This window comes from Prionailurus bengalensis, chromosome A1 (genome assembly GCF_016509475.1).
Source record: "Prionailurus bengalensis isolate Pbe53 chromosome A1, Fcat_Pben_1.1_paternal_pri, whole genome shotgun sequence".
NCBI lineage: Eukaryota > Metazoa > Chordata > Mammalia > Carnivora > Felidae > Prionailurus > Prionailurus bengalensis.
Genome location: NC_057343.1, coordinates 88322228 through 88349222, shown reverse-complemented (window position 1 = coordinate 88349222; position 26995 = coordinate 88322228). Strand labels below are relative to the sequence as shown.

General features: G+C 58.4%; 1 protein-coding gene across 39 annotated transcripts in view; it reads left to right on the top strand.

Moving 5' to 3' along the window:
- OBSCN (obscurin, cytoskeletal calmodulin and titin-interacting RhoGEF) overlaps window positions 1–26995 on the top strand; it is a 165270-nt gene that overhangs the window by 81802 nt on the left and 56473 nt on the right. For 11 of the 39 annotated variants that reach the window (XM_043584288.1, XM_043584297.1, XM_043584398.1 and 8 more), the window contains 28 exons: window positions 267–533; window positions 637–903; window positions 3061–3333; window positions 3933–4199; window positions 4343–4609; window positions 6147–6419; window positions 6733–6999; window positions 7756–8022; window positions 8110–8373; window positions 8691–8954; window positions 11655–11918; window positions 12260–12523; window positions 12863–13126; window positions 16047–16310; window positions 16844–17107; window positions 18268–18531; window positions 18870–19133; window positions 19470–19733; window positions 20274–20537; window positions 21062–21325; window positions 21662–21925; window positions 22466–22729; window positions 23066–23329; window positions 23646–23924; window positions 24682–24948; window positions 25053–25325; window positions 25752–26024; window positions 26273–26469. In XM_043584288.1, coding sequence (XP_043440223.1) covers window positions 267–533; window positions 637–903; window positions 3061–3333; window positions 3933–4199; window positions 4343–4609; window positions 6147–6419; window positions 6733–6999; window positions 7756–8022; window positions 8110–8373; window positions 8691–8954; window positions 11655–11918; window positions 12260–12523; window positions 12863–13126; window positions 16047–16310; window positions 16844–17107; window positions 18268–18531; window positions 18870–19133; window positions 19470–19733; window positions 20274–20537; window positions 21062–21325; window positions 21662–21925; window positions 22466–22729; window positions 23066–23329; window positions 23646–23924; window positions 24682–24948; window positions 25053–25325; window positions 25752–26024; window positions 26273–26469 — 7397 coding nt within the window. Of the gene's footprint in view, window positions 1–266; window positions 534–636; window positions 904–3060; window positions 3334–3932; window positions 4200–4342; window positions 4610–6146; window positions 6420–6732; window positions 7000–7755; window positions 8023–8109; window positions 8374–8690; window positions 8955–11654; window positions 11919–12259; window positions 12524–12862; window positions 13127–16046; window positions 16311–16843; window positions 17108–17437; window positions 17702–18267; window positions 18532–18869; window positions 19134–19469; window positions 19734–20273; window positions 20538–21061; window positions 21326–21661; window positions 21926–22465; window positions 22730–23065; window positions 23330–23645; window positions 23925–24681; window positions 24949–25052; window positions 25326–25751; window positions 26025–26272; window positions 26470–26995 lie in introns of all 39 variants that reach the window. The other 28 variants (XM_043584380.1, XM_043584202.1, XM_043584428.1 and 25 more) reach the window with 26 other exon arrangements.

Here is a 26995-nt window from a genome sequence, read left to right as displayed (position 1 = left end):
TCCCGGAGGGGAGGGTCTGGGGGGGAGGGTCCCCAAGGAGGAGGGTCGGGGATGTGGGGAGGGTCTTTGCCGTGGGGCGGGGGCTCCGGAGGGGGAGGGTGGGGGGAGAGCATCCTCAGGGGGTAGGGTTTGGAGGGGAGGGTCCTCGCCGGGGAAGGGGAGGAGCGTCCCTAGGGGGGAGGGTCTGGGAGAGGAGGCGAGGAACCCCCTCTCCCCCCGGGGAAGGGTCTCCTGCGGCGGTGCTGAGTGGCTCTGTGCTCTGGCAGCGCGCGAGGTTACAGTGATGCAGCCGATGCAGGACGCAGAAGCCACGGAGGAGGGCCGCGCCTGCTTCTCGTGTGAGCTGTCCCATGAGGACGAGGAGGTCGAGTGGTCGCTCAACGGCACACCTCTGTACAACGACAGCTTCCACGAGATCTCCCACGAAGGCCGTCGCCACACGCTGGTGCTGAAGCGGGTTCGGCGGGCCGACGCCGGCCTTGTGCGCGCCTGCTCCCCCAAGGTGTCGGTCACTGCCCGCCTGGAGGTCAAAGGTGAGGCGTCGCTGTGGGTCCTTGGCGTACTCCCAGCGCGGGGCGCCGGGGTCCTTGCAGGCCGAAGGTGGAGCTCGCTCACCTGCCCACGACCTCCCCGCAGCAAAGCCGGTGGTGTTCCTGAAAGCGCTGGACGATGTGTCCGCGGAGGAGCGGGGCACGCTGGCCCTGCAGTGCGAGATCTCAGACCCCCAGGCCCGCGTGGTGTGGCGCAAGGACGGGGTGGAGCTGGTCCCTAGTGACAAGTACGACTTCCTGCACACGGCGGGCACGCGCGGGCTCGTGGTGCACGACCTGAGCTGGGAAGACACCGGCCTCTACACTTGTAGTGTGGGCTCCGAGGAGACCAGCTCCAGAGTCAGCGTGCACGGTGCGTGGCTATGCGGACTGGGTCCAAGGGGAGGGTCCCGGTCCTGGAGGCGGGGGCGGATGCAGGGGCGGGTCCGAGTCCAAGGGGCGGGTCCGGGTCCATGGGGCGGTCCGGGTCCAGGAGGCAGGGCCGGGTCATGGGGCGGGGCGGGTGCAGGGGTGGGGCTGGGTCCAGGGGGCGGGTCCGGGTCCAGGGGGCGGGTCCGGGTCCTTGGTGGGGAGGCGGTCCAAGGGATGGAGCGGGCACCAGGAGGCAGGGCGGGATCCACGGGGCGGGAGCGGGTTCAGGGGCTGGTCTGGGTCCATGGGGCGGGTCCGGGTCCAAGGGGCGGGTCCGGGTCCAGGAGACAGGTCCGGGCCATGGGGCGGGGGCGGGTGCAGGGGCGGGGCTGGGTCTAAGGGGCGGGGCCAGGTCCTTGGGGCGGAGCCAGGTCCAAGGGGTGGAGCGGGCTCCAGGAGGCAGGGCCGGTCCATGGGGTGAGGGCGCGTGCAGGGCGAGTCCGGGTCCACGGGGCGGAGGCGGGCCCAAGGGATGGAGTAGGCACCAGGAGGCAGGGCCGGGTCCATGGGGCGGGGCCGGGTCCAGGGGATAGTCTGGGTTCAAGGAATGGAGCCGGGTCCAGGGACGCGTACGGGTTCATGGGGCGGAGTTGTCGCTAGGGGCGAGGCCGTCTCTAGGGGCGGGTCCGGGTCCAAGGTAGGGCCAGAGTCCATGGGGTGGGGCCGGGTCCAAGGCATGGAGTAGGCTCCAGGAAAGCTGGGTCCATGGGCGAGGCCATCTCTAGGGGTGGGGCCATCTCAGGGGCAGGCTGGTTGCAGGAACAGGGCCGGGCCCAGGGGCGGAGCCGGCCCCAGGGGGCGGGTCTGCGTCCAGGGGCGTGTCTGGGTCCAGGGGGCAGACAGAGCTAGGTCTAGGGATGTATCTGAGTCCAGGGGCGGAACTGTTTCTAGGGGCGGGTCCGGGTCTAGGAGCGGGTCTGGGTCCAGGGGCAGAGCCCTGTCCACTGGTGGGTCTGGATCCAGGGGGCAGGCGGGGTCGCGGCCAGGGGCGGGGCCGGGCCCAGGGGTGGGTCTGGGTCCAGGAGGCGGGTCCGGGTCCAGGGGGCAGGTGGGGCCTGCCACTGTGGTGCCCACCCGCTCAACCGTGACAGGAGCTGCTTTGTAGAGCCCAGGAGGTCAGGGGCAGGCTCCTGGAAGACCAGGCTTGATGGTCCCTAAGAGGCCTAGGTTGCAGACAGTGGGGCGGGGACGTTGAAAAGAAGAGCTCTCGGGGACACTGGGCTGGCCATGAGTGATAGAGTCCCAAGATGCCAGGGATTCAGTGCAGGCTAGTGACATTCAATCTGCATCAGGGGATGTGTGTGGTCAGGTGTGGGAACCACAGAGGGAGCACAGTCAAGGTCGCCTTTTGGGGGTGGCTAATGGCAGAGGCCCAGATGTCAGGCATAGGATGCTCTGGAAGGACTTCCAGGCCACAGGAATAGCCTGGTGAAGGTGGTTGTTGGCAGGCCACATTTCTGGTTTATCAAGTTGCCTCAGAAAGGTTGAGCTGCACCATGGGTTACACAGCCAGCAGGGCAGCATTGCCCCCCCTTCCCCCTGGCTTGGAACACACGGTCCCTTCAGAAGTCACTGTCAGCCTAGGCCTGGCCTCCTGTGTGCACTGCTGTCCTGGCCCACTCCTCTGGTCCTATTCTCTCTCCTGCATGTGCATGGCAGGCTCGCTCCGCAGTCACCCTGGGACGTGTCCCTGGTCGGCTGGCCAGGGTTTGAGGTGAGACAGGGAATGGGGCAGGGCAGCATGGTGAGTTTGTTCTGGAGCTGGATGGCTCCTTCATTCGGGCCTGTCCTTCACCTCCTGGAGCTTTGAGCTGGCCACCACCATGGACAGTGAATGTTCTCTGCACAGTGAGTGTTCTGTAGCAGATAGGAGGGTGGCCACGCTGGTTTACACTCACAGCTCTCTGTGATCCATACAACAGGGTTCTGCCAGCTGGAGACATTTGCTTAGCGGGGAGTGGGACTGGGGAGGGAGGGAGTGAGGTCTTGCCCCTTGTGGGGTCTGACCTGGGGCAGCAACGGGCTTGACAGTGCTGGTGTTAAGAGGCTGGTGTCCGAGGGCCTGGCCGGCATGACCACCATCTTCCGTGGCCCACAGACCTGCACGTGGGCATCACCAAGAGGCTGAAGTCGGTGGAGGTGCCGGAGGGCCAGAGCTGCACCTTCGAGTGTGTCCTGTCCCATGAGAACCCCAGCGATGTGGCCATATGGACAGTTGGCGGGAAGACAGTGGGTGGCTCTGGCCGCTTCCGGGCCACACGCCAGGGCCGCAAATACACCCTGGTTGTTCAAGATGTGGCTCCTGGAGATGCTGGGGAGGTGGTGTTCTCCGTGCGGGACCTCACCTCCAAGGCCTCCCTCATCATCAGAGGTGGGCACCATGTGCAGGGATGGGGGCCTGTCTCCACTGGGGTGAGGGTGGAGTGGGGCCTCGGGCCAGAAACGGTGCTTCTGGGGACAGTCCCCCAGTCCCCGGGGAGCTCCCCTGTTGGAGGCCCAGAAGCACCTGCTGGGGTGCAAGGGGTGTCTGGTCATCTCAGAGAGCTCACTCTGTGGAGCGAGAGCCTCCAGTCTGTGGGCAGGAGCAGGGTTGGGGGTCTGACAGCATGGTGGCCCCTAGGGCTCACTGCTCACTGAGCTAGTGAAATCGCCATTGGCATTCCTAAGCTTGTGTACCTGGTATAAATACTGGTGCAGGTGGGTGATATTCAATTCACAGCTGGCAATGGCGGTGGCCACACTTTTGAGTCTTGGGGCTCTGAGTGATACCAAGGTGTGAGGGTCTGTGGTCTCATATCTCCCCTCCCAGGCCCCTGCCTTGTGACTGTGGGGCCTCTTGCACTCCAGACCCTGAGGCCCCAGAAGGTCCTGTGGTCTCCACCTCTGTAGTGCTTGCCCTGCCCTCACCCTAAGCACGGCTGGGGTGTGGCCATGCCTCACGGGGGCTGTTCTGCTCTCTGCTCTCTTCAGAGAGGCCGGCAGGTATCACGAAGCCTCTAGAAGACCAGCAGGCTGCTCCGGGTGAGGATGTGGTGATGAGCTGTGAGCTGTCTCGGGCCGGGACCCCGGTGCGCTGGCTAAAGGACGGGAAGGCCATTCGCAAGAGTCAGAAGTATGACCTGGTCACGGAAGGCACTTGGGCCACTCTGGTGGTCCGTGTGGTGTCGCTCAAGGATTCAGGAGAATACACGTGTGAGACAGAAGCTTCCAAGAGCACAGCGAGTCTCCGTGTGGAAGGTGACCCCACAGGAGACCCTGGGATGGGTCCCCTGGCCTCTGTCCCTCCCTCCCTGCCCATGGTGGGGGCTGTTCCCTGTCCGGAGGGGCTGGCATGGGGTCTGCACAGCCCTCAACCCCCACTTCTTCCCACTGCCTCACAGAAAAGGCCAACTGGTTCACAGACGAGCTGACCGACCTGCATGTGGAAGAGAAGGGCACAGCCGTGTTCACGTGCAAGACAGAGCGTCCCGCAGCTGTGGTGATCTGGCGCAAGGGCCTCACGGAGCTGCATGCCTCTGGGAAGCATGCACCCAGCCAGGAGGGCCTGACCCTGAGGCTCACCATCAGCGCCTTGGAGAAGGCGGACAGCGACACCTACACCTGTGACATCGGCCAGGCCTGTTCCCAGGCCCGGCTCCTGGTGCAAGGTGGGGCCTGGTGCCATGCTGGCCGGGGGTGTGGTTGGGAGTAAGCTTTGTTCAAAGTGGGCTTGGAGGCTGTCAGGGACCAGCCTCAGTTTCCCCATCCCTGGGAGCTTGGCCCTGGGTGGTCTCGTCTCTGAGGTCCTGCTAAAGGGACACAGTGTGAATGAGCATGTGTCCTCATGAATTCACGCAGTTGTTTGCTCGGAGCCTGTGTGCTGGAATGTGCCTGGCCCCCACACCGGGGCTCTGCAGGGAGTGTGGCCTGGGGATGCCTCCAGGTGTCAGGAGTAACAGTTGCACCAGCCAGGCGGCATGAATGCTATTCTCCCACCTCCCAGATGGGGAAGTGGGGGCCCGATGCAGTCCATGGTTGGCCCAGAATCATAGGGCATATTGATGTCCAGGCGGGATGGTGCACTCCCCTCCCAACGCCAGGCTCCAGCATTCAGGGAGGTCAGGAGGAGGGCCCTCCCAGGGGCACGGGGCTCTGTCCGTGGGAAATAATGAAAGAACAACAAAGAAGCCTTGCTGTGGTTTTTTTCCTGTCCTCTTCTGTGAAATCCAGCAAGCCCAGTGAGCTCACACCACATCCACTCTGTAAACTCGTACTCATGCTTAATCCAGGAAACATCAGCTAAAGTGAGAAACACGCTGTCACACAGCATCCTCTTCAGAGACAATACACACTTGCCCATCTGGCTGTGCAGCCAGAGCCTTTTCTTTGCGCACCAGTCTGTGACTCAGTTTCCTTGTCTGCCCTGCACACGTCACCCACCAATGGGCCATCCATGAGTTCTTTTTGTGGTCCCATAGATGTAAAACACCTTCAGGTGCAGAAGAAGGCTGGAGACAGTCCCTCTCCATCATTAGGACTTCTCTCTGAGCCTTTCCCACACCTAGGTCAGCTGCAGAAGTGGGTTTTTTCATGTCGCCAATCTTCCAAAGCATTTAAGTTTTCACATGGCCACAACTGTTTTCACACTCCTACTTCTTTTTTAAAAAATATTTTTTAATGTTTATTCATTTTTGAGAGAGAGCGAGCGAGCATGAATGGGGTAGGGGCAGAGAGAGAGGGAGACACAGAATCCGAAACAGGCTACAGGCTCTGAGCTGTCAGCACAGACATGGGGTTTGAACCCAGGAGCTGTGAGATCATGTCCTGAGTCAAGGTTGGATGCTTAACTGACTGAGTCACCCAGGGGCCCTCCTATTTCTTCTTTTAATCTATGATTTAATTGCATTCTGTGACCTTGGGGATGGACGTAGGCAGGTGTGGAGAAGAGTTTGGGGAGAGGAGGGCTCGCTCTGACCCACCCCATGTGCTCTGAGAAGGACCCCAGAAGTGGGCTTGGGGTTCATTAGTGGAGCCAAAACTCTCACGTGTGGACAGTTGAGCTCTGATACATTTGCTGTGCTCTGGGTTTCATCATTCTGAGCCTTACTCAGTCCAGCTGTGAGCCCACCCCCAGTCTTGGGGAGTGCCCCTTTCCCTTGGCAGCTGGCTGCAAGGGACCGTGACTTGCTGGTCTGTGCCTTGCAGGCCGGAAAGTGCTCATCACAGAGGATCTGGAGGACATGGAAGTGCGTGAGGGCTCTTCGGCCACCTTCTCTTGTCGCATCTCCCCTGCCGACTATGAGCCTGTCCACTGGTTCCTGGACAAGACGCCCCTGCACCCGAATGAGCTCAATGAAATTGAGGTTCAGCCAGGTGGCTACCACGTGCTGACCCTGCGGCAGCTGGCGCTCAAGGACTCAGGCACCATCCACTTTGAGGCAGGGGACCAGCGGACCTCAGCTGCCCTTCGGGTCACAGGTGGGCTGTGTGCCCAGTGCCGGCATGGGGCCTGGCCCATAAGGCTGAGAGTGCAGCCTTGTAGAAGGCAGATCTTGGCCATGTGCAGAGCATGGTCCTGGGGCTCACAGACAAGGTGCCCGGCCCACAGATCCCGGGGAGGTGGGGCTCTTTGAAGGTGATTGCGGCATGTGGTATGCAGAGCTGATCCCTCAGTCTCCAAAGTGTGGGCTGGGCCATGCCAGGCCTTCTCTGTATCCCTGGCAGCCCGTTTGTGACCCCAGCCTCATGGGGCAGGGGCCCACACCTCCTGAGCTTTCCTCTGCACCTCCAGAAAAGCCAAGTGTCTTCTCCCGGGAGCTCACGGATGCCACGGTCACAGAGGGGGAGGATCTGACCTTGGTCTGTGAGACTACCGCCCCGGACAGCCCCGTGTGCTGGACCAAGGATGGAAAGACCCTGCGGCCATCAGCCCGGTGCCAGCTGAGCCAGGAGGGCCACCGGGCCCTGCTGGTCATCAAGGGTACCACTGTGCAGGACGGTGGGCGCTACAAGTGTGAGGCCGGGGGCTCCTGGAGCAGCTCCATTGTCAGGGTCCACGGTGAGTTCCTGGGCTCATGTCCTACTCTCTGTGTGGGGGAGGCTGTGGCCCCCCTTGTGCATGTCCAGGTGTCTGCTGCTTTGGTAGAGTTGACCATCTTCCACCTGTGTCTCCTGACCAGCAGCGTCTGACTTGCTTCATTCCTATGTCTTGTTTTCTGACATCTCTGTGTCCCCTCATCCTAGCTTGGTTCATCTCCAAGTGTCTCAGCATAAACCACATGACAAATACCATGGATCCACAGACCAGTTAAACCATGGACATTTACTGTGTCCCAGTCCTGGGGGGGGAAGTCTGAGATCCAGGTGTGGGCGGGGCTGTTTCCCCACTGAGGCCTCTCTCCTTGGTTTGCACACACCGCCCCCTGCCTATGTTCTGGCTTTGTTCTCCATCTGTGTCCTCAGCTCCTATGTGATCGCTCAGATACGTGGGATTCGGCCCATCCCAATGACCTCAGGTTACCGAAATCACCTCTGTAAAGACTCCATCTCCAAACACAGTCACATCCTGAGGTTCTGGGGGTTGGGGCTCCAGCATATGAATTAGGGTGGGGGACACAGTTCTCTTCCCAACCGTTTGCCACCCCCCCAGAGGACAGAGTTTTGGAGTTCGCTGCCCATAACCCCCAGTGTAGAAAGAGTGAGGTGGGCCTGCCTGAGCCCTCTGGCTGCTGTGTCCTCAGCTGTCCCCAACCCCAGGGGCCCTCAGCTGGGGTGCAGGATGGAGGGGTCAAGCCAAGCCTGTGCCTGCTTACAGCACGGCCGGTGCGGTTCCGTGAGAGGCTGAAGGACCTGGAGGTGCCGGAGGGTGGAGCTGCCACACTGCGCTGTGTGCTGTCATCCATGGCCGCGCCTGTGGAGTGGCGCCGTGGAGATGAGGTTCTGCGGCCCGGAGGCAAGTACAGCCTGCGTCAGGAGGGCACAGTGCTGGAGCTGGTGGTCCGGGACCTGCGGCCCCAGGACACCGGGCAGTACTCCTGCCACTTCGGGGACCAGATGACTTTGGCCATGCTCACAGTGAAGGGTAAGCATGCGTGCCTGCCTTGCCCACATGCTCCTTTCATTCCTGTGGGAGGTCAAAGGTGACATTCCCTGTTGGCCCCTGTTGTAGCCCTGCCTGCTGAGTTCATAGGGAGACTGAGAAGCAAGGAGGCCTCAGAAGGGGCCACAGCCACGCTGCGCTGTGAGCTGAGCAAGGAGGCTCCCGTGGAGTGGAGGAAGGGGTCTGAGACCCTCAGAGCCGGGGACAGAGTCAGCCTGAGGCAGGACGGGACCATGTGTGAGCTGGAGATCCGTGGCCTGGCCATGGCAGATGCTGGGGAGTACTCGTGTGTGTGTGGGCAGGAGAGGACTTCAGCCATGATGACCGTCAGGGGTAAAGACCACGTGTGGCCAAGCAGTCGTGATTTGGTGTCCAGTTGACTTTGTGATGTCCATCTGCTCTCATTCCATGTTCATGTTCTTTCTCTCCCACATTCTCTGGTGTCACCCTCCACCCGTTACTCTGTGGAATCTCTCCCCTTCCTGGGCTGTTGTGTGAACTGTGAGAAGCCAGTATCCCAGCCACTTACCACTCCTTGGTCACTGCTGGTCCTGTTGTTCTGTAGAAGTCTGTCTTGTCATCTGTCCCATCATGTACCACCACCCCCCAAAATCTCCAGAGAATCTGATCTTCTATGTCTGACTTCCCAGCCCTGCCTGCTGAGTTCATAGGGAGACTGAGAAGCAAGGATGCCACGGAAGGGGCCACAGCCACTCTGCACTGTGAGCTGAGCAAGGAGGCCCCTGTGGAGTGGAGGAAAGGGTCTGAGACCCTCAGAGCTGGGGGCAGAGTCAGCCTGAGACAGGATGGGACCATGTGTGAGCTGGAGATCTGTGACCTGGCTGTGGTGGACACTGGGGAATACTCATGTGTGTGCGGGCAGGAGAGGACGTCGGCCACACTGACTGTCAGGGGTAAGGATTTTGTGTGGTCATGTGGAGCAGTGTCTCCATGTCTCAAAAAGCTGTGTCATGTCCTGTTGTTCTGCCCTGGTCGCCATAGGGTCCTTCTGCCTCTCTGCCTCTGTCTCCTGCATCCTGCAGCATGAATCTCTAGCATCTGCTTGTGTGAGGCTCATCCCAAATAAACTGCAGAGAATGAGGTTCTTTCTGCCCTCAGGGGGTTACATCTCAGGGAGAAATGGGGGGCATCCTACACTACAACTGAGGATTACAGACTTCATGAGTTCTCTGGAGGGAACATGCCGCAGAGGAGCTAGGAACTAGATCGAAGCTTGGCACTCAACGCAGCGATACTGAGAGGCTGACTGAGGAGGGGAGCCAGGAAACACATGCAGGGACATGGAAGAGATGTGGGGGTGAAGTGTGAATGTGGAGGGTGGATGGAGGCAAGGTCAAGGTGTGCAGAGTGAGGTGGGGTGAGGTGAGGTGAGTTGGGTTTGGAGGTAAGATGTGGTGAGGTAGATGTAGACTATGAGGTGAATCATGTGAGGTGGGTGTGGAAGGTGAATGAGGTGAGTTTATGTAGAAAGTGTGTGAGGTGAAGTGAGGTTAGATTGGGTGTGTAGCGTGAGTTGAGGGGAGGTCTGTGTGTGGGGGGGTGAGTTGAGTTGAGGTGACATGAAGTCTGGGTATAGATGCAGAGATAAAGTGAAGTGAGGTGATAGGTGTGGAAGTGAGATTAGATGGGTGTTGAGGTAAGGTGGATGGATGGGTGTGAAGGTGAAGGGTGTTGAGGTGAGGTGAATGAGAAAAATGAGGTGAGGTGAGGTGATTGTGGAGGTGAGGCAGGTGTGGAGGTGAGGCGAGGTGGGTGTGCAGGTGAGGTGAGATGGGTGTGGAGAGAAGTGAGGTGGGTGTGGAGGGGAGGGGAGGTGATTGTGGAGGTGAGGGGGTGTGGAGGTGAATTGAGGCAGGTCTGGAGATGAGGCAAGGTGGATGAGGTGAAGTGGGTGTAGTGGTGAGATGAGGAAGGTGAGGTGAAGTGGGTGTGGAGGTGAGATGAGGTGATTGTGGAGATGAGGCAGGTGTGGAGGTGTGGCAAGGCAGGTGTGGAGGTTATGTGGGTGTGGAAGTAAGGTGGGTGTGAAGGTGAGGTGAGGTGATTGTAGAAGTGAAGTGGTGTGGAGGTGAGGTGAGATGGATGAGGTGAGGTGATGTGAGGTAAGGTAGATCAAGAAGGTGAGGTAGGTGTGGACATGAGGTGAGACAGGTGTAGGAGTGAGGTGGGTGAGGAAGGTGAATTGAGGTGGATGAGGTCAGGTGAGGTGGATATGGAGGTGAGGTGGGTGAGTGTGGAAAGTGAGATGAGGTGGGTGAGGAAGGTGAGGTGGGTGTGGAGAGGTGAAGTGGATATGGAGGTGAGGTAAGGTGGGTGTGGAGATGAGGTGAGGTGGATGAGGTAAGGTGATGTGAGGTAAGGTGGTCAGGAAGGTGAGGTGGGTGTGGACATGAGGTGAGGCAGGTATGGAGGTGAGGTGAAGCAGGTGTGGAGGTGACAGTGGGTATGGATGGAATGTGGCGGGTGACGGAGGGGAAGGTCATGTGTGCCATGCCCAGGAAGGCAGGGGGACATCCATGTGGAGGTGGGGTCCAGGTCTGATGCTGACAGGTGGGTAGGTCTGCTCACAGCATTGGCAGGAAGTCTTTTGGGAGTGGGGCATCTCAGACATGGTGGGATTCAGGATGCAGGGCAGGACAGGAGGGCTGGTCCAGGGGTTAGGGATGACAGGCCCTGTGAGGGGCAGGTGGGAGTCCCTATGCAGTGGAGCTGCCTGCCATGGGTCATCCTGCCTGCTGTCCCCGAGGCCCTGCCTCCAAAAGGCAGCTGTGTTGCCAGGTTGATATCTGTGGCCATTTCTCATTTGCTCTCTGTGCGTGTGTCTGCTCCTCTCAGGCCTGACAACCCCTACACCAAGGTCCTGGGGCCTGAGCAGGCTCTGGGAGGAACTTGTGCAGTGGTGTGAGGGGCCCAAGACCCTTGGGAATGGGGGCTCAGAACAGGCCCTGCCATGGTGTGGCTGGTGGCCTCCTGATGGGGCCCGGGTCCTCAGGGGCCCTTATGGGGGCCTGGTCACTTCCTGCAGGGAAGCAGATGAGACAAGGTAGGATGAGGCCACCCCCCACATCCCGAGGGTATCCTAGGAGCACTCGGGCCCCTATGGTGCTTGAACTGTGTGGATGAACATAGCATCTTTGCCATAGGAGCACCGGGTGACCTCATGGAGCATGGGTGCCCTCTAGTCTGGGAGCAGTTGTCAGAGGCTGCAGCCATGATGTGGTCCAAGCAGGGCAGCCTGGGGTATGCGAGGTGGATGAGGGACCTGGGACCTTGAATCTAGCATCAGGTACAGTCTAAGACAGGATTGACCATGGAAGATGCAGGCAGATGTCCCCGTTGGCCACTATGTCTATCTGTTCTGTGGGCACTATGACCATTCCCATGCATGTGTCCATGTCCTGAAGTCCACTGTGGATGCCAGCTCCTCTGTCTCCCTGCTGCCCAGCCCCCACACACTGATCCACCCATGTGTCCATGTGTCCATTCTTTGATTTCCTATTTGCTCCAGGGTGCATTTCATTGTTGAGTGTCCACATCCTGACTTCTTCAGTTACTTGGTCTGATGCTCTCTGTGTCACCTTGTTCCTCCCCAGCCCTGCCCGCCAAGTTCACAAAGAGCCTGAGGAAGGAAGAGGCCATGGAAGGGGCCACAGCAAAGCTGCACTGTGAGTTAAGCAAGGTGGCCCCCGTGGAGTGGAGGAAGGGGTCTGAGACCCTCAGAGCTGGGGACAGAGTCAGCCTGAGGCAGGACAGGACTGTGTGTGAACTGGAGATCCATGGCCTGGCTGTGGCAGATGCCGGGGAGTACTCATGTGTGTGCGGGCAGGAGAAGACTTCGACCACGCTGACTGTCAGAGGTAAAGATTGAGTGTAGTCATGTGGCCCTGTGGCTTGGTGTCTCCACACTGTGACTATGTCACCATCTTCTCCCTGTCAGACTCCGTGGGCATCTGTGCCTCTCCAGCTGTGTCCTCCTGGGGACTCTAGCCTTCATCTTCCCATCCAGTATTTGTCCTGATGTTTGTGTCTGGGCTTGTGTCTGTCTTTCCTGGGCCATTTGCCTCCTATCCACCCTGTGCTCCATTCACTCATTCATGCTGTGGCCCTGGGCAGTTTGTGTGGTACTTGTGGGTGTCTTATCCTGGACATAGAGTCCCCGAGACAGTCTGGAGTCCTCCTGATCCTTGGCTCTCTCCAGCCCTGCCCGCCAAGTTCACAAAGAGCCTGAGGAAGGAAGAGGCCACAGAAGGGGCCACGGCCACTCTGCACTGTGAGCTGAGCAAGGAGGCCCCCGTGGAGTGGAGGAAGGGGTCTGACACTGTCAGAGCCGGGGACAGAGTCAGCTTGAGGCAGGACAGGACCGTGTGTGAGCTGGAGATCTGTGGCCTGACCATGGAGGATGCTGGGGAGTACTCGTGTGTGTGTGGGCAGGAGAGGACATCGGCCACACTGACCGTCAGAGGTAAAGATTGTGTGTAGTCATGTGGCCCTGTGGCTTGGTGTCTGCACATTGTGACTATGTCACCATCTTATTCCTGTCAGACTCCGTGGGCATCTGTGTCTCTCCAGCTGTGTCATCCTGGGAGACATCTCCCTTCATCTCCCCATCCAGTATTTGTCCTGATATTTGTATCTGGGCTTGTGTCTGTCTCTCCTGAGCCATTTGCCTCCTACCCACCCTGTGCTCCGTTCACTCATTCATGCCGTGGCCCTAGGCACTTTGTGTTGTGCTTGTGGGTGTCTTGTCCTGGACATAGAGTCCCCGAGACAGTCTGGAGTCCTGATCCTTGGTTCTCCCCAGCCCTGCCTGCCAAGTTCACAAAGAGCCTGAGGAAGGAAGAGGCCACAGAAGGGGCCACGGCCACTCTGCACTGTGAGCTGAGCAAGGAGGCCCCTGTGGAGTGGAGGAAGGGGCCCAAGACCCTCAGAGCTGGGGACAGAGTCAGCTTGAGGCAGGACGGGACCATGTGTGAGCTGGAGATCCGTGGCCTGACCATGGAGGATGCTGGGGAGTACTCGTGTGTATGTGAGCAGGAGAGGACATCGGCCACACTGACCGTCAGAGGTAAAGACTGTGTGTGGCCACCTGAGTGACTTCCCCCTGCCTCTTGGTCTTTGCTTCCCTATGTCTCTCAATGTTGCTGTCTCTCCAGGACCACACGATAGCCATGTGGAGCATCCCACAGTCTCACACTAAGAACACACTGGTCAGTCCTGTCCAGGCCCCGGGGTGGATGGTACAGGGACCCCCAGGAAAACATGTACAGATGGGCATCACAGTCCAGGAGAATGGCCCGGGGCTCCTGGCCTGTGATCAGGCTGTGGATGGTCACGCATCCTGGGCCCAGGTGTGGGGCTGGGAGCATGTCACACACATGACGAATGTGTGAAGGAGGACTGAGGGCAGCATTGGGGTGTTCAGGGATAAGGTCGCCAGACAGGCCAGGCCCTCCTTTGTCTGGTGACAGGGTTTGATTGCCCTCTGAAGGGCTCTGTCCCACTTGGCTTGGGCTGCAGGACAAACACTGTCACGGGTCCCACACTCGTAGTGGCTGGAAGTCTGAATCCAGGTGTTGGGACCCAGGAGCATCTGTCCTTAGAGTGTACACATTGTCTCCTCCCATGTCCTCACGTGGCTGTCCCTTTATTTGTGTCCTGATCCCCTCTTGTTAGGATGCCAGCATGATTAATGACCCGCCCAGTGACCTTCTTTACCCTAATTACCCCTCTGAAGGGTAATCGTATTTCCATATGTGCTCATATTCTGAGGTCTCGGGGGTACAACTCCAGGATAAAATTTGCTGGTGGGACAAGTTTGTGCGTGACACTCTGCCCTCTTACATCCCTGGAAATGCATGTCCTTCCCACGTGCAGCGTATGCACACCCCGTCCCCAAGGCTCCAAAGCCTTACCTGAGTCCAGTGTCACCACAGAATCCAGAGTGTGATGGAAGCATGTGCACCAGGTTTGGGTGACACTCAAGGTGGCTTCCTCTCAGCCATGAACCTGCGAGGTCAGACTGCACACCTCCCAAACGCAGCTGCAGGACATGTACCAGACGCGCATTCCTGTTCCGAAGGGGAGAAACGGAAATGAGGGAAGAGGTCCCTGGTCCCTGGAGACACGACACTGGGCAGGAAAGACTCCTGGATTTTAAGGCTGGACAAGGAGCCTCTGGCTCAATGCTCTGTCCTCTGGGCCCACAAGTGGTGCCGTGGGCCGTGGGTAGATGTGGCCTGGCCTGTGGATCCCATGCCGTGGCAGTCCTGCAGCCTCTGAATTTCCCTTGCTTTCCTTCTTGCCCTTCTTGACGAGTGATACGTGCCCACAGTTGGGCAGCTCCATGGGCGCATCCCGTAGGACCCCTGGAAGTCTGATGGTTTCCTCCATTTCAGCCTTCTCGTCTCTGATGCAGGTGTGGCTGTAGCATTTCTGCATGCTCTCCAAAACTTCGTTGGTCTCCCATGCAGCTCTCAGGAGTGTGGCTCATCAGACCAGCCTTGCGCACACCCTGCCTGGGCGACCCTACCTCTGTTCCCGCTTCTGCCCTGCTCTTACCTGTGTTTCACCACAAGGAGTGAGAAGAAATCAGGCTGCTCCCTCAACTCTCTTCTTGGAGATCTCTCAGCTAACCAGTGCAAGTTCACTGCTTATGAGGCCCACCTTCCACAGATTCTGGGCAGAATTCATCCACCCACAGACTGGGCAGAATTCATCCAGGTTCCTTGCTACTTCCTACAGATACTACTTTTCCTGAAAGTGTCCAGTCAGCTGTTTCTCATTGCCGATTTGGGCCTCACCAGAAGTGCCGTAATGCCTGTACTGACCCCTGCTCCCATGATCTACTCCAGGCAATCTAGATCTATCCGGCTGTCTGTCAAAACCCAGCCTTCACTCAACATCAGTTCCAAAGCTGGTTCTAGAACTTGAGGTCTTTGTTATGGCAGGAACCGCTCCTGCTATCAAAACAGGCATGACTGAGATATAGAGAAGTGGCCTTGACATTGGAAATGTGTAGTCTCCCAGTCCTGGAGGCTGGAGTCTGGGATCCAGTCAGGACAGGGCTGGTTCCTCCAGAGTCCTCTCATTGGCTTGCAGATGACTGCCTTCTCATGTCCTGTGTCTTCACGTAGCTGTCCCTCTCTGTGTGTGTGTGTATGTGTGTGTGTGTGTCCCGATGTCCTCTTCTGATAGGGATCCAGTCATATAAGATCAGGGCCCACCCTAGTGACCCCCTTTTACCTTAACCACCTCTTTAAAGACTCCATCTCCAGCCCTGTTCTGAGGCCCCCTGGGGCCTTGACATGAATTTGGGGTACGGGAGTCACCCCACAACATGGTGTGACTAGGGTGGACACTGGTCACCTGTAACTTTAGGACCTCATTGTGCCTACAGTTGGAATTCAGGTGACAAGGGCCCAGGGGTGTGGTTAAAAGGCCATGGCTGCATCCATCATAGTCTTGGAAATCTGAGCAGGAGAGTGAGTGTCTGGTGGAGTCTGGACAAGAACATGTGAGGTGGAGCAGAGAGGGCCTAGTGTGGGTGGGGATAGTGTGCAATGAGCCCAGGTGTGGGCAGCAAGAGATGGATGCCCTGCTTTGGCTGGGAAACATGGGGTGAGAAGCAGCAGTGGAGCAGTGAATGTCATGACCACGAGGTGCCTCATGGGCATTCTTCCATGAAAGAGCCATAACGTCATGTGTGAGTGGGGGGAGCCTGGCTTCAAGCTCAGTGCAGGTGAGGCCAGAGCTGGGCTAGTACGAAAGGTCGGGGTATGAGGATATTGAGAAGACATGACACCTGGAAGGAGGCAGTCCCTGGGTAAAATGCCCCTCAGGGCAAGATGCCAGAGACCATTGCAGTCGAACATGAGCTGATCTGCCTGTCCTCCTCCATACTTCTGCTTTGTTGATCCTGAGTGTTCACGTCATGCCCTAAATCCTCCAGAGGGATGGATGACTTCTATCCATCTGACCCTCCACAGCACTGCCTGCTCAGTTCATCCAAAATCTGAAGACCCAGGAAGCCATGGAAGGGGACACAGCCACACTGAACTGTGAGCTGAGCAAGGCAGCCCCTGTGCAGTGGAGGAAGGGGTCCAAGACCCTCAGAGCTGGAGACAGAGTGAGCCTGAGGCAGGATGGGACCATGTGTGAGCTGAAGATCTGTGGCCTGGCCGTGGCAGATGCTGGAGAGTACTCATGCATGTGTGGGCAGGAGAGGACGTCGGCTATGCTGACCATCAGGGGTAAAGACCACGTGCGGCCAAGCAGAGCTGTGATCTGGTGTCCAATTGACTTCCTGACATCCATCTGCACTCATTCTGTTTTCACGTTCTTTCTCTCTCACATTCTCTGGTGTCACCTGCCCTGTTACTCCATCGAATCTCTCCCCTTCTGGGCTGTTGTGTGAACCACCGGAAGACAGCATCCCAGCCACTTACCCACTCCTTGGTCATTTCGGGTCCTGTTGTCCCATGGGACTCTTTCTTGTCCTCTGTGCTATTGTGTCCTGCCCTCAACAATTCTCCATTCTGTGTCTGACTCACCAGCTGTGCTAGCCAGAATCATACACATTATGAGGCTTGAGGAGCAACCAAAGAGGCCATGGCCATACTGTGCACAGGACAGCCTGAGGGAAACCACAACCCATAGTGTGTGCTCAACACACTTAGTACATGGCCCGTGTCCATTTATTTGTCTTTTCTGTGTTGCTTGTGTCCTGTCTCGTCCATGTGCTCAGAGACCGTGACTGTGTCTGTGTCTTTCTGACCATCCCCAGCTGTGCCTGCCAAGTTCACAAAGAGCCTGAGAAAGGAAGAGGTCACAGAAGGGGCCACAGCAAAGCTACACTGTGAGTTAAGCAAGGCATCCCCTGTGGAGTGGAGGAAGGGGTCCGCGACCCTCAGAGCTGGGGACAGAGTCAGCCTGAGGCAGGACGGAAACATGTGTGAGCTGGAGATCTGTGGTGTGGCCATGGAGGATGCCGGGGAGTACTCGTGTGTGTGCGGGCAGGAGAGGACATCGGCCATGCTGACTGTCAGGGGTAAAGATCATGTGTGGCCACGTGGGCCAGTGTCTTGGTGTCTGCATGTTGTCCATTATCGCCACCTTCTCCCTGTCAGACTGTGGGCATCTGTGTGTCTCCAGCTGTGTCCCCCTGGGAACTCCAAGCCTCCATCTCCTTGTCAAGTATTTGTTCTGGTGTCTGTGTCCAGGCTAGTGTTTGCCTTTCCTGGACTGTTTCCTCACCCACTCTGTGCTCCATTCACTCATTCGTGTTGTGGCCCTGGGCAGTTTGTGTGGTGCTTGTGGGTGTCTCGTCCTGGACATAGAGTCCCCAAGAGAGCCTGGAGTCCTCCTTGGCTCTCCCCAGCCCTGCCCGCCAAGTTCACAAAGACCCTGAGGAAGAAAGAGGCCACCGAAGGGGCTACAGCCATTATGCACTGTGAGCTGAGTAAGGCGGTCCCCGTTGAGTGGAGGAAGGGGCCCAAGACCCTCAGAGCGGGGGACAGAGTGAGCCTGAGACAGGATGGGATGGTGTGTGAGCTGGAGATCCGTGTGCTGGCCTTAGTGGACACCGGGGAGTACTCGTGTGTGTGCAGACAGGAAAGAACATCAGCCACGCTGACTGTCAGGGGTAAAAACCATTTGTGACCATATGGACCAGTGGCTCGATGTGGGCACATTGTCACCATATCACCATCTTCTGTGTAGGACTCGTGGGCATTTGTCTCTATTCAACTGTGGTTTCAGGGTCTCCTGGATCCTTATTGTTATCCAGCACATGTCCTGCTGTTGGTGTCAGTCCTTGTGCCCCTTGTTTCTGCAAGGCCATTTGCCACCTCCTGTTGGTGCATGTGTATCTCATAAGCCCCACGCCCCTCTGCAGTTGTGGGATCCTTGTGTGGGTACCATCTTGGACACAAGTGCCCAGAGAGCCTACTGTGCTCCCTGCTTCTTGGCTGTTTCCCAGCCATGCTGGCCAGAGTCATACAAAGTATGAGGCCTGAGGAGCCACAGAAGAGGCCACAGCCACATTGTGCACAGGCTGGGCTGAGGGAAACCACAACACACAACACATTTAGCACACTTAGCATTTGGCCCATGCCCAGTTGGATTTGTGTGTTACCTTCGCTGTTCATGTCGTGTCTTGTCTAAGTGCTCAGACAGTGATCATGTCTGTGTCTTTCTGACCATCCCCAGGCCTGCCAGCCAAGTTCACAAAGAGCCTGAAGAAGGAAGAGGCCACAGAAGGGGCCACAGCAAAGCTGTGCTGTGAGTTAAGCAAGGTGGCCCCCGTGGAGTGGAGGAAGGGGTCTGAGACCCTCAGAGCTGGGGACAGAGTCAGCCTGAGGCAGGAAGGAAACGTGTGTGAGCTGGAGATCCGTGGCCTGGCTATGGTGGATGCCGGGGAGTACTCGTGTGTGTGCGGGCAGGAGAGGACATCAGCTATGCTGACTGTCAGGGGTAAAGATCATGTGTGGCCATGTGGGCCAATGTCTTGGTGTTGCATATTGTTGCTATGTCACCACCATCTCCCTGTCAGACTCCGTGGACATATGTGTGTCTCCAGCTGTGTCCCCCTGGGAACTCCCAGCTTCCATCTCCTTGTCAAGTATTTGTTCTGGTGTCTGTGTCCAGGCTTGTGTTTGCCTTTCCTGGACTGTTTCCTCACCCACTCTGTGCTCCATTCACTCATTCATGTTGTGGCCCTGGGCAGTTTGTGTGGTGCTTGTGGGTGTCTCGTCCTGGACATAGAGTCCTCGAGACAGCCTGGAGTCCTCCTGATCCTTGGCTCTCCCCAGCCCTGCCCGCCAAGTTCACAAAGAGCCTGAGAAAGGAAGAGGCCATGGAAGGGGCCACGGCCACGCTGCGCTGTGAGTTGAGCAAGGCGGTCCCCGTGGAGTGGAAGAAGGGGTCCGCGACCCTCAGAGTTGGAGACAGAGTCAGCCTGAGGCAGGACGGAAACATGTGTGAGCTGGAGATCCGTGGTGTGGCCATGGAGGATGCCGGGGAGTACTCGTGTGTGTGCGGGCAGGAGAGGACATCGGCCATGCTGACTGTCAAGGGTAAAGATCATGTGTGGCCACGTGGGCCAATGTCTTGGTGTCTGCATGTTGTCCATTATCACCACCTTCTCCTTGTCAGACTGTGGGCATCTGTGTGTCTCCAGCTGTGTCCCCCTGGGAACTCCCAGCCTCCATCTCCTTGTCAAGTATTTGTTCTGGTGTCTGTGTCCAGGCTAGTGTTTGCCTTTCCTGGACTGTTTCCTCACCCACTCTGTGCTCCATTCACTCATTCGTGTTGTGGCCCTGGGCAGTTTGTGTGGTGCTTGTGGGTGTCTCGTCCTGGATATAGAGTCCTCGAGACAGCCTGGAGTCCTCCTGATCCTTGGCTCTCCCCAGCCCTGCCTGCTGAGTTCACAAAGAGCCTGAGGAAGGAAGAGGCCACGGAAGGGGCCACGGCCACGCTGCGCTGTGAGCTGAGCAAGGTGGTCCCCGTGGAGTGGAAGAAGGGGTCTGAGACCCTCAAAGCCGGGGACAGAGTGAGCCTGAGACAGGATGGGACGGTGTGTGAGCTGGAGATCCGTGACCTGGCCGTGGCAGATGCCGGGGAGTACTCGTGTGTGTGCGGGCAGGAGAGAACGTCAGCCACGGTGACCGTCAGGGGTAAAGACTGTGTGTGGCCAAGTAGAGCTGTGATCTAGTGTCCAAGTGACTCGTGATGTCCATGTGCACTCATTCCATGTTCACGTTCTTTCTCTCCCCCATTCTCTGATGTCACCCTCCACTGTTACTTCGTGAAATGTCTCCCCTTCCCTAGGTGGTTGTATGAACCAAGAGAAGCCAGCATCCAAGCCACTTTTGACCTCTCAGTCCCTGCTAGTTCTGTTGTCCTGTGGGAGTCTGTCTTGTCCTCTGTGCTACTGTGTCCTGCCCTCAACAATTCTCCATTCTGTGTCCGACTCTCCAGCCATGCTAGCCAGAGTCATACAAAGTATGAGGCTTGATGAACCATCAAAGAGACCATGGCCACGCTGTATATAAGCCAGTGAGGGAAGCCACAACCCACAGTGTGTGCTTGGCACACCCAGCAAGCACATGGCACATGTCTAGTTTGGTTTGTGTCTTTTCTGTGCTGTTGGTGTCTTGTCTTATCCATGTGTTCAGAGACTGTGATTCTGTCTGTGTCTTTCTGACCATCCCCAGCTGTGCCCGCCAAGTTCACAAAGAGCCTGAGGAATGAAGAGGCCACAGAAGGGGCCACAGCCATGCTGCGCTGTGAGCTGAGCAAGGCGGTCCCTGTGGAGTGGACAAAGGGCTCTGAGACCCTCAGAGCTGGGGCCAGAGTCAGCCTGAGGCAGGATGGGACGGCATGTGAGCTGGAGATCCGTGGCCTGGCTGTGGAAGATGCTGGGGAGTACTCATGTGTGTGTGGGCAGGAAAGGACATCAGCCACTTTGACCATCCAGGGTAAAGACCGTGTGTGGCCAAGCGGAACTGTGATCTGGTGTCCAGTTTACTTTGTGATGTCCATGTGCTCTCATTCCTTGTTCACATTCTTTTTCACATTTTCCGGGGTCACCCTATACCCATTACTCCGTGGAATATCTCCCCTTCCTGGGTTGTTGTGTGAACCATGAGAAGCCAGAATTCCAGCCACATATACTCCTTGGTCACATCTCATCCTGTTGTCATGTGGGAGTCTGTGTTGTCCTCTGTGGTATTGTGTCTTGCCCTCAAAAATGCTCCATTTTGTGTCTGACGCCCCAGCTGGGCTAGACAGAGTCATACAAAGTATGAGGCTACAGGAGCCACCAAAGAGGCCATGGAAACACTTTACATAAGCCAGTCTGAGGAAAGCCACAACCCACAAGCACAACCAGCATGTGGCCCACATCGAGTTTTGTTTGTATGGTCTTTGTGCTGCTAATGTCCTGTCTCATCTAAGTGGTCAGAGACAATGATTGTGTCTGTGTCTTTCTGACCATCCCCAGCTGTGCCCGCCAAGTTCACAAAGAGCCTGAGGAAGGAAGAGGCCACAGAAGGGGCCACAGCCAAGCTGTGCTGCAAGCTGAGCAAGGTGGCCCCTGTGGAGTGGAGAAAGGGGTCCAAGACCCTCAGAGTTGGAGACAGAGTCAGCCTGAGGCAGGACGGAAACATGTGTGAGCTGGAGATCCATGGTGTGGCCATGGAGGATGCCGGGGAGTACTCGTGTGTGTGCGGGCAGGAGAGGACATCGGCCATGCTGACTGTCAGGGGTAAAGATCATGTGTGGCCACGTGGGCCAGTGTCTTGGTGTCTGCATGTTGTCCATTATCGCCACCTTCTCCCTGTCAGACTGTGGGCATCTGTGTGTCTCCAGCTGTGTCCCCCTGGGAACTCCAAGCCTCCATCTCCTTGTCAAGTATTTGTTCTGGTGTCTGTGTCCAGGCTAGTGTTTGCCTTTCCTGGACTGTTTCCTCACCCACTCTGTGCTCCATTCACTCATTCGTGTTGTGGCCCTGGGCAGTTTGTGTGGTGCTTGTGGGTGTCTCGTCCTGGACATAGAGTCCTCGAGACAGCCTAGAGTCCTCCTGATCCTTGGCTCTCCCCAGCCCTGCCCGCCAAGTTCACAAAGAGCCTGAGGAAGGAAGAGGCCACGGAAGGGGCCACAGCCACGCTGCGCTGTGAGCTGAGCAAGGCGGTCCCCGTGGAGTGGAAGAAGGGGTCTGAGACCCTCAGAGCCGGGGACAGAGTGAGCCTGAGACAGGATGGGACGGTGTGTGAGCTGGAGATCCGTGACCTGGCCGTGGCAGATGCCGGGGAGTACTCGTGTGTGTGCGGGCAGGAGAGAACGTCAGCCACGGTGACCGTCAGGGGTAAAGACTGTGTGTGGCCAAGTAGAGCTGTGATCTAGTGTCCAAGTGACTCGTGATGTCCATGTGCACTCATTCCATGTTCACGTTCTTTCTCTCCCCCATTCTCTGATGTCACCCTCCACTGTTACTTCGTGAAATGTCTCCCCTTCCCTAGGTGGTTGTATGAACCAAGAGAAGCCAGCATCCAAGCCACTTTTGACCTCTCAGTCCCTGCTAGTTCTGTTGTCCTGTGGGAGTCTGTCTTGTCCTCTGTGCTACTGTGTCCTGCCCTCAACAATTCTCCATTCTGTGTCCGACTCTCCAGCCATGCTAGCCAGAGTCATACAAAGTATGAGGCTTGATGAACCATCAAAGAGGCCACGGCCACGCTGTGCATAAGCCAGTGAGGGAAGCCACAACCCACAGTGTGTGCTTGGCACACCCAGCAAGCACATGGCACATGTCTAGTTTGGTTTGTGTCTTTTCTGTGCTGTTGGTGTCTTTTCTCATCCATGTGTTCAGAGACCATGATTGTGTCTGTGTCTTTCTGACCATCCCCAGCTGTGCCAGCCAAGTTCACAAAGAGCCTGAGGAAGGAAGAGGCCATGGAAGGGGCCACGGCAAAGCTACACTGTGAGTTAAGCAAGGCATCCCCTGTGGAGTGGAAGAAGGGGTCCGCGACCCTCAGAGTTGGAGACAGAGTCAGCCTGAGGCAGGACGGAAACATGTGTGAGCTGGAGATCCGTGGTGTGGCCATGGAGGATGCCGGGGAGTACTCGTGTGTGTGCGGGCAGGAGAGGACATCGGCCATGCTGACTGTCAGGGGTAAAGATCATGTGTGGCCATGTGGGCCAATGTCTTGGTGTCTGCATGTTGTCCATTATCACCACCTTCTCCTTGTCAGACTGTGGGCATCTGTGTGTCTCCAGCTGTGTCCCCCTGGGAACTCCCAGCCTCCATCTCCTTGTCAAGTATTTGTTCTGGTGTCTGTGTCCAGGCTAGTGTTTGCCTTTCCTGGACTGTTTCCTCACCCACTCTGTGCTCCATTCACTCATTCGTGTTGTGGCCCTGGGCAGTTTGTGTGGTGCTTGTGGGTGTCTTGTCCTGAACATAGAGTCCTAGAGACAGCCTGGAGTCTTCCTGATCCTTGGCTCTCCCCAGCCCTGCCCGCCAAGTTCACAAAGAGCCTGAGGAAGGAAGAGGCCATGGAAGGGGCCACGGCCACGCTGCGCTGTGAGCTGAGCAAGGCGGTCCCCGTGGAGTGGAAGAAGGGGTCTGAGACCCTCAGAGCCGGGGACAGAGTGAGCCTGAGACAGGATGGGACGGTGTGTGAGCTGGAGATCCGTGACCTGGCTGTGGCAGATACCGGGGAATACTCGTGTGTGTGCGGGCAGGAGAGAACGTCAGCCACGGTGACCGTCAGGGGTAAAGACTGTGTGTGGCCAGGTGGAATGCACGCATGCCTGTCCTTGTATATGTCTCTGCATCACCACTGTGTCTTGGGCTCTTACCTGCTCTGTGCCGTGTCCACTCACTTTGCCAGTCGTTTTTGTCTGCTCACCTACCCCCATCCTCGTGGCCTCACGTGGTCATCCTGCTGGTGGGGTAGAATCCCCACCTGGTGTCCCCCTCCCACCTTACACCAACCTGTCCAGCTTTCCTGCCCTCATTGGGTCCAGTTGGGTGTGGGTGCTCCCCTCTTGGGCTGACTGTATCTCCCCTCTGCACCGCTTCCCTGCAGCCCCACAAGTGGTGTTCAGAGAGCCACTCAGGAGTGTGCAGGCTGAGGAGGGTGCCTCGGCCACACTGCGGTGTGAGCTTTCCCAGCCCAATGCTGCTGTGGTCTGGAGCAAAGGTGGCCTGGAGCTGCAGGCTGATGGGCGCTGGGAGCCTCGGCAGCGGGGCTACACTGCGGAGCTCGTGCTGTGGGACCTGCGCAGAGAGGACGCGGGCGAGTACACTTGTGCCTGTGGACCCCAGGCCACCAGTGCTACCCTCACCGTTACAGGTGGGCCCCAAGGCAACACCTGTCCCAGGGGCAAGTCCCTTGTGCTTTGGGCTGGGCCTCTGGGATGCAGCGCCTCCCTGGGAGTCCCTTGGGGGATAGGGGCTCCTGTAGACATATCAGGCCTGGCAGGAGCCTCAGCCCCCATGATTCCTACCCTGGTAGCTGAGCCCCTGAGGTTACCCCTACCCCCTGCAGCCACACCCCTGTGGTTCCCCCATGAACCCTTGTGAGAACCCTGGGTCTTGCCCTCACTTTCTCCCTAATCCCCATAGCTGTACCCCTGTGGTCTCCCTGCACTCCACAGCTGCACTCCTGTGGTCTCTCCCTGCACTCCCTTAGCTGCACCCCCGTGGTCTCTACCTGCACTCCCATTGCTGCACTCTCATGGTCCCCCTGCACCCCATAGTTGTACCTGTGGTCTCCCTGCACTCCCATAGCTGCACCCTCATGGTCCCCCTGCACCCCATAGCTGTACCCATGGTCTCCCTGCACCCCATAGCTGCACCCTGGGTCCCCCTGCACTCCTATAGCTGCACCCTTGGTCCCCCTGCACCCCATAGGTGTACCCGTGGTCTCTCTGCACTCCCATAACTGCACCCCCATGGTCTCCCCCTGCACTCCCATAACTGCACCCCTGTGGTGTCTCCCTGTGCTTCCATAGCTGCACCCCTGTGGTCTCCCTGCACTCCCATAGCTGCACCCCTGTGGTCTCCCTGCACTCCCATAGCTTCCCCTGCACCTGCCCTCACGCTGCCCTGCTTCCCTGTAGCTGCACCGGTGCGCTTTCTCCGGGAGCTGCAGGCCCAGGAGGTGGATGAAGGTGTCACTGCCCACCTGCGCTGTGAGCTGAGCCAAGAGGGTGCTAGTGTGGAGTGGCGCAAGGACTCCCTGCAGCTCTTCCCTTGTGCCAAGTACCAGATGGTGCAGGAGGGAAGGGCTGCCGAGCTGTGGGTGCACCACACTGAGCAGGAGGATGCTGGCCACTATACCTGTGACACGGGCCATGCGCAGAGCACAGCCAGCCTCTCTGTCCGAGGTGAGCTGCTCAGCGGCTCCTGCCCTCCCTGGGGTCTCACCCCCACCCTGGGAGCAGTGGGCACTGTGCTCACCAGCCCTAAGCACCCCTCCCTGGCCCCCCAGCCCCTAGGCCCACATTCCAGATGGAGCTGCAGAGCATGGAGCAGGAGGCCGGCAGTGTGGCCCAGCTACGCTGCCAGCTGAGTGAGGCAGAGCCTAGAGTCCCAGTGCAGTGGCTCAAGGAGGGTGTGGAGCTGCATGTGAGTCCCAAGTATGAGATACGGCGTGTGGGGACCATGTGCGAGCTGCTGATCCATGGGCTGGAGGCCAAGGACACGGGCGAGTACGTCTGCATGGCCGGTGGTCAGAAAACCATGGCTTCTGTCATGGTCAAAGGTGAGCCATCCATGCCACACCCACTGCCCCGGGGGAACACTTGGCCTGGCACCCACTAGGGCCAAGCGCCCCTCTGGACGTGGCTCTGAGGCCTTTGCAGTTACAGGCTCTTCTCCTTTCTGCTCACTCTGGTGTGGGTGGCCCCAGCATGCAGGGGGACAGCATGTCCTAGGACTTCCTGAAGGGCTTGCCTCCCTGCTGGGGTTGGCCACAGGGTGGGGGTGGACAGAGGCAGCCCCCCACCCCACAACCCCTCTGCTTCTTCTGAGTGCCCAGACTTAAGTGTGATGGAGACAAAGGTTGTGCGTGGCAAATAGAGGCAGAGTGGGAGGATGTTCAAGAAGACTTGCTGGAGGAGGGGAGTGGAAGGTGGGCCTGGTGCACTGGTGTGGCTGGTAAAGGGACCCCATCGCCTACACCCCCCAGAGCCCGAGGTGACCATTGTGCGGGGGCTGGAGGATGCCGAGGTGCAGGTCGACGGGGAGGTGGAGTTCAGTTGTGAGGTGTCACGGGCTGGGGCCATGGCTGTGGAGTGGCACCTCCAGGGCCTGCCACTACAGAACAACGAGGTGACAGAGCTGGCCGTGCGGGGTGGCCGCACCCACACGCTGCGGCTGAAGGGCGTGACCCCTGAGGATGCGGGCACCGTCTCCTTCCACGTGGGCGCCCACACATCCTCTGCCCAGCTCACCGTTCGAGGTAATGGGTGCCACACAAGCTCAAGCCCTCTGTATGCCAGAGACAAATGCCGGGGTCCCTGCCCCTGGGTCTGAGGGACGGGTGGGGAGGCGGCCCTGTGAGGGGTGATTTGGGGACAGTGGAGGTGTGATGGAGGGGTGCCCCACATGCTTGTGTTCAGGAAGTGGGATGGGGTGCTGGGAGGCACCCCTGACAGTGGGCAGTGGCATCCCAGATGCTGAGGCCCACACTGTGTGTCCGCTGTGCAGTCCCTGATGTGAGCATCCTGGAGCCCCTGCAGGATGTACAGCTCAGTGAGGGCCAGGACGCCCACTTCCGGTGCCAGCTATCCAGGGCCTGCGGCCAGGAGGCCCGCTGGGCCCTGGGAGGGGTGCCTCTGCAGGCCAATGAGATGAATGACATCACCGTGGAGCATGGCACACTGCATCTGCTCACCCTGCACAAGGTGGCTTCTCTGGGTCCTGCCCCATTCATGGTGCTCCCTGGGGAGTGGGGGGAAGTCTCCCACTCCATTTGGACCTGGCTGGGGGCCAGCCACGGTGCTCCCTGGGGAGTGGGGGGGGGATAGATTACCACTCCATTCACACCTGGCTGGGGGCCAGCTGGGTTGCTCCCTGGGGACTGGGGGAGAAGGCTCCTACTCCATTCAGACCTGGCTGGGAGCCAGCCACGGTGCTCCCTGGGGAGTGGGGAGGAACGCTCCCACTCCATTAAGACCTGGCTGGGAGCCAGCTGGGGTGCTCTCTGGGTAATGGCCGGGGGGAGGTTCCCACTCCATTCGGACCTGGTTGGGGGCCAGCCATGGTGCTTTCTGGGGAGTGGGGGGGAAGGCTCCCACTCCATTCGGACCTGTTTGGGGGCCAGCCCTGGTGCTCCCTGGGGAGTGGGGGGGGGGAAGCTCCCACTCCATTCAGACCTGGTTGGGGGCCAGCCATGGTGCTCCCTGGGGAGTGGAGGGGAGGTTCCCACTC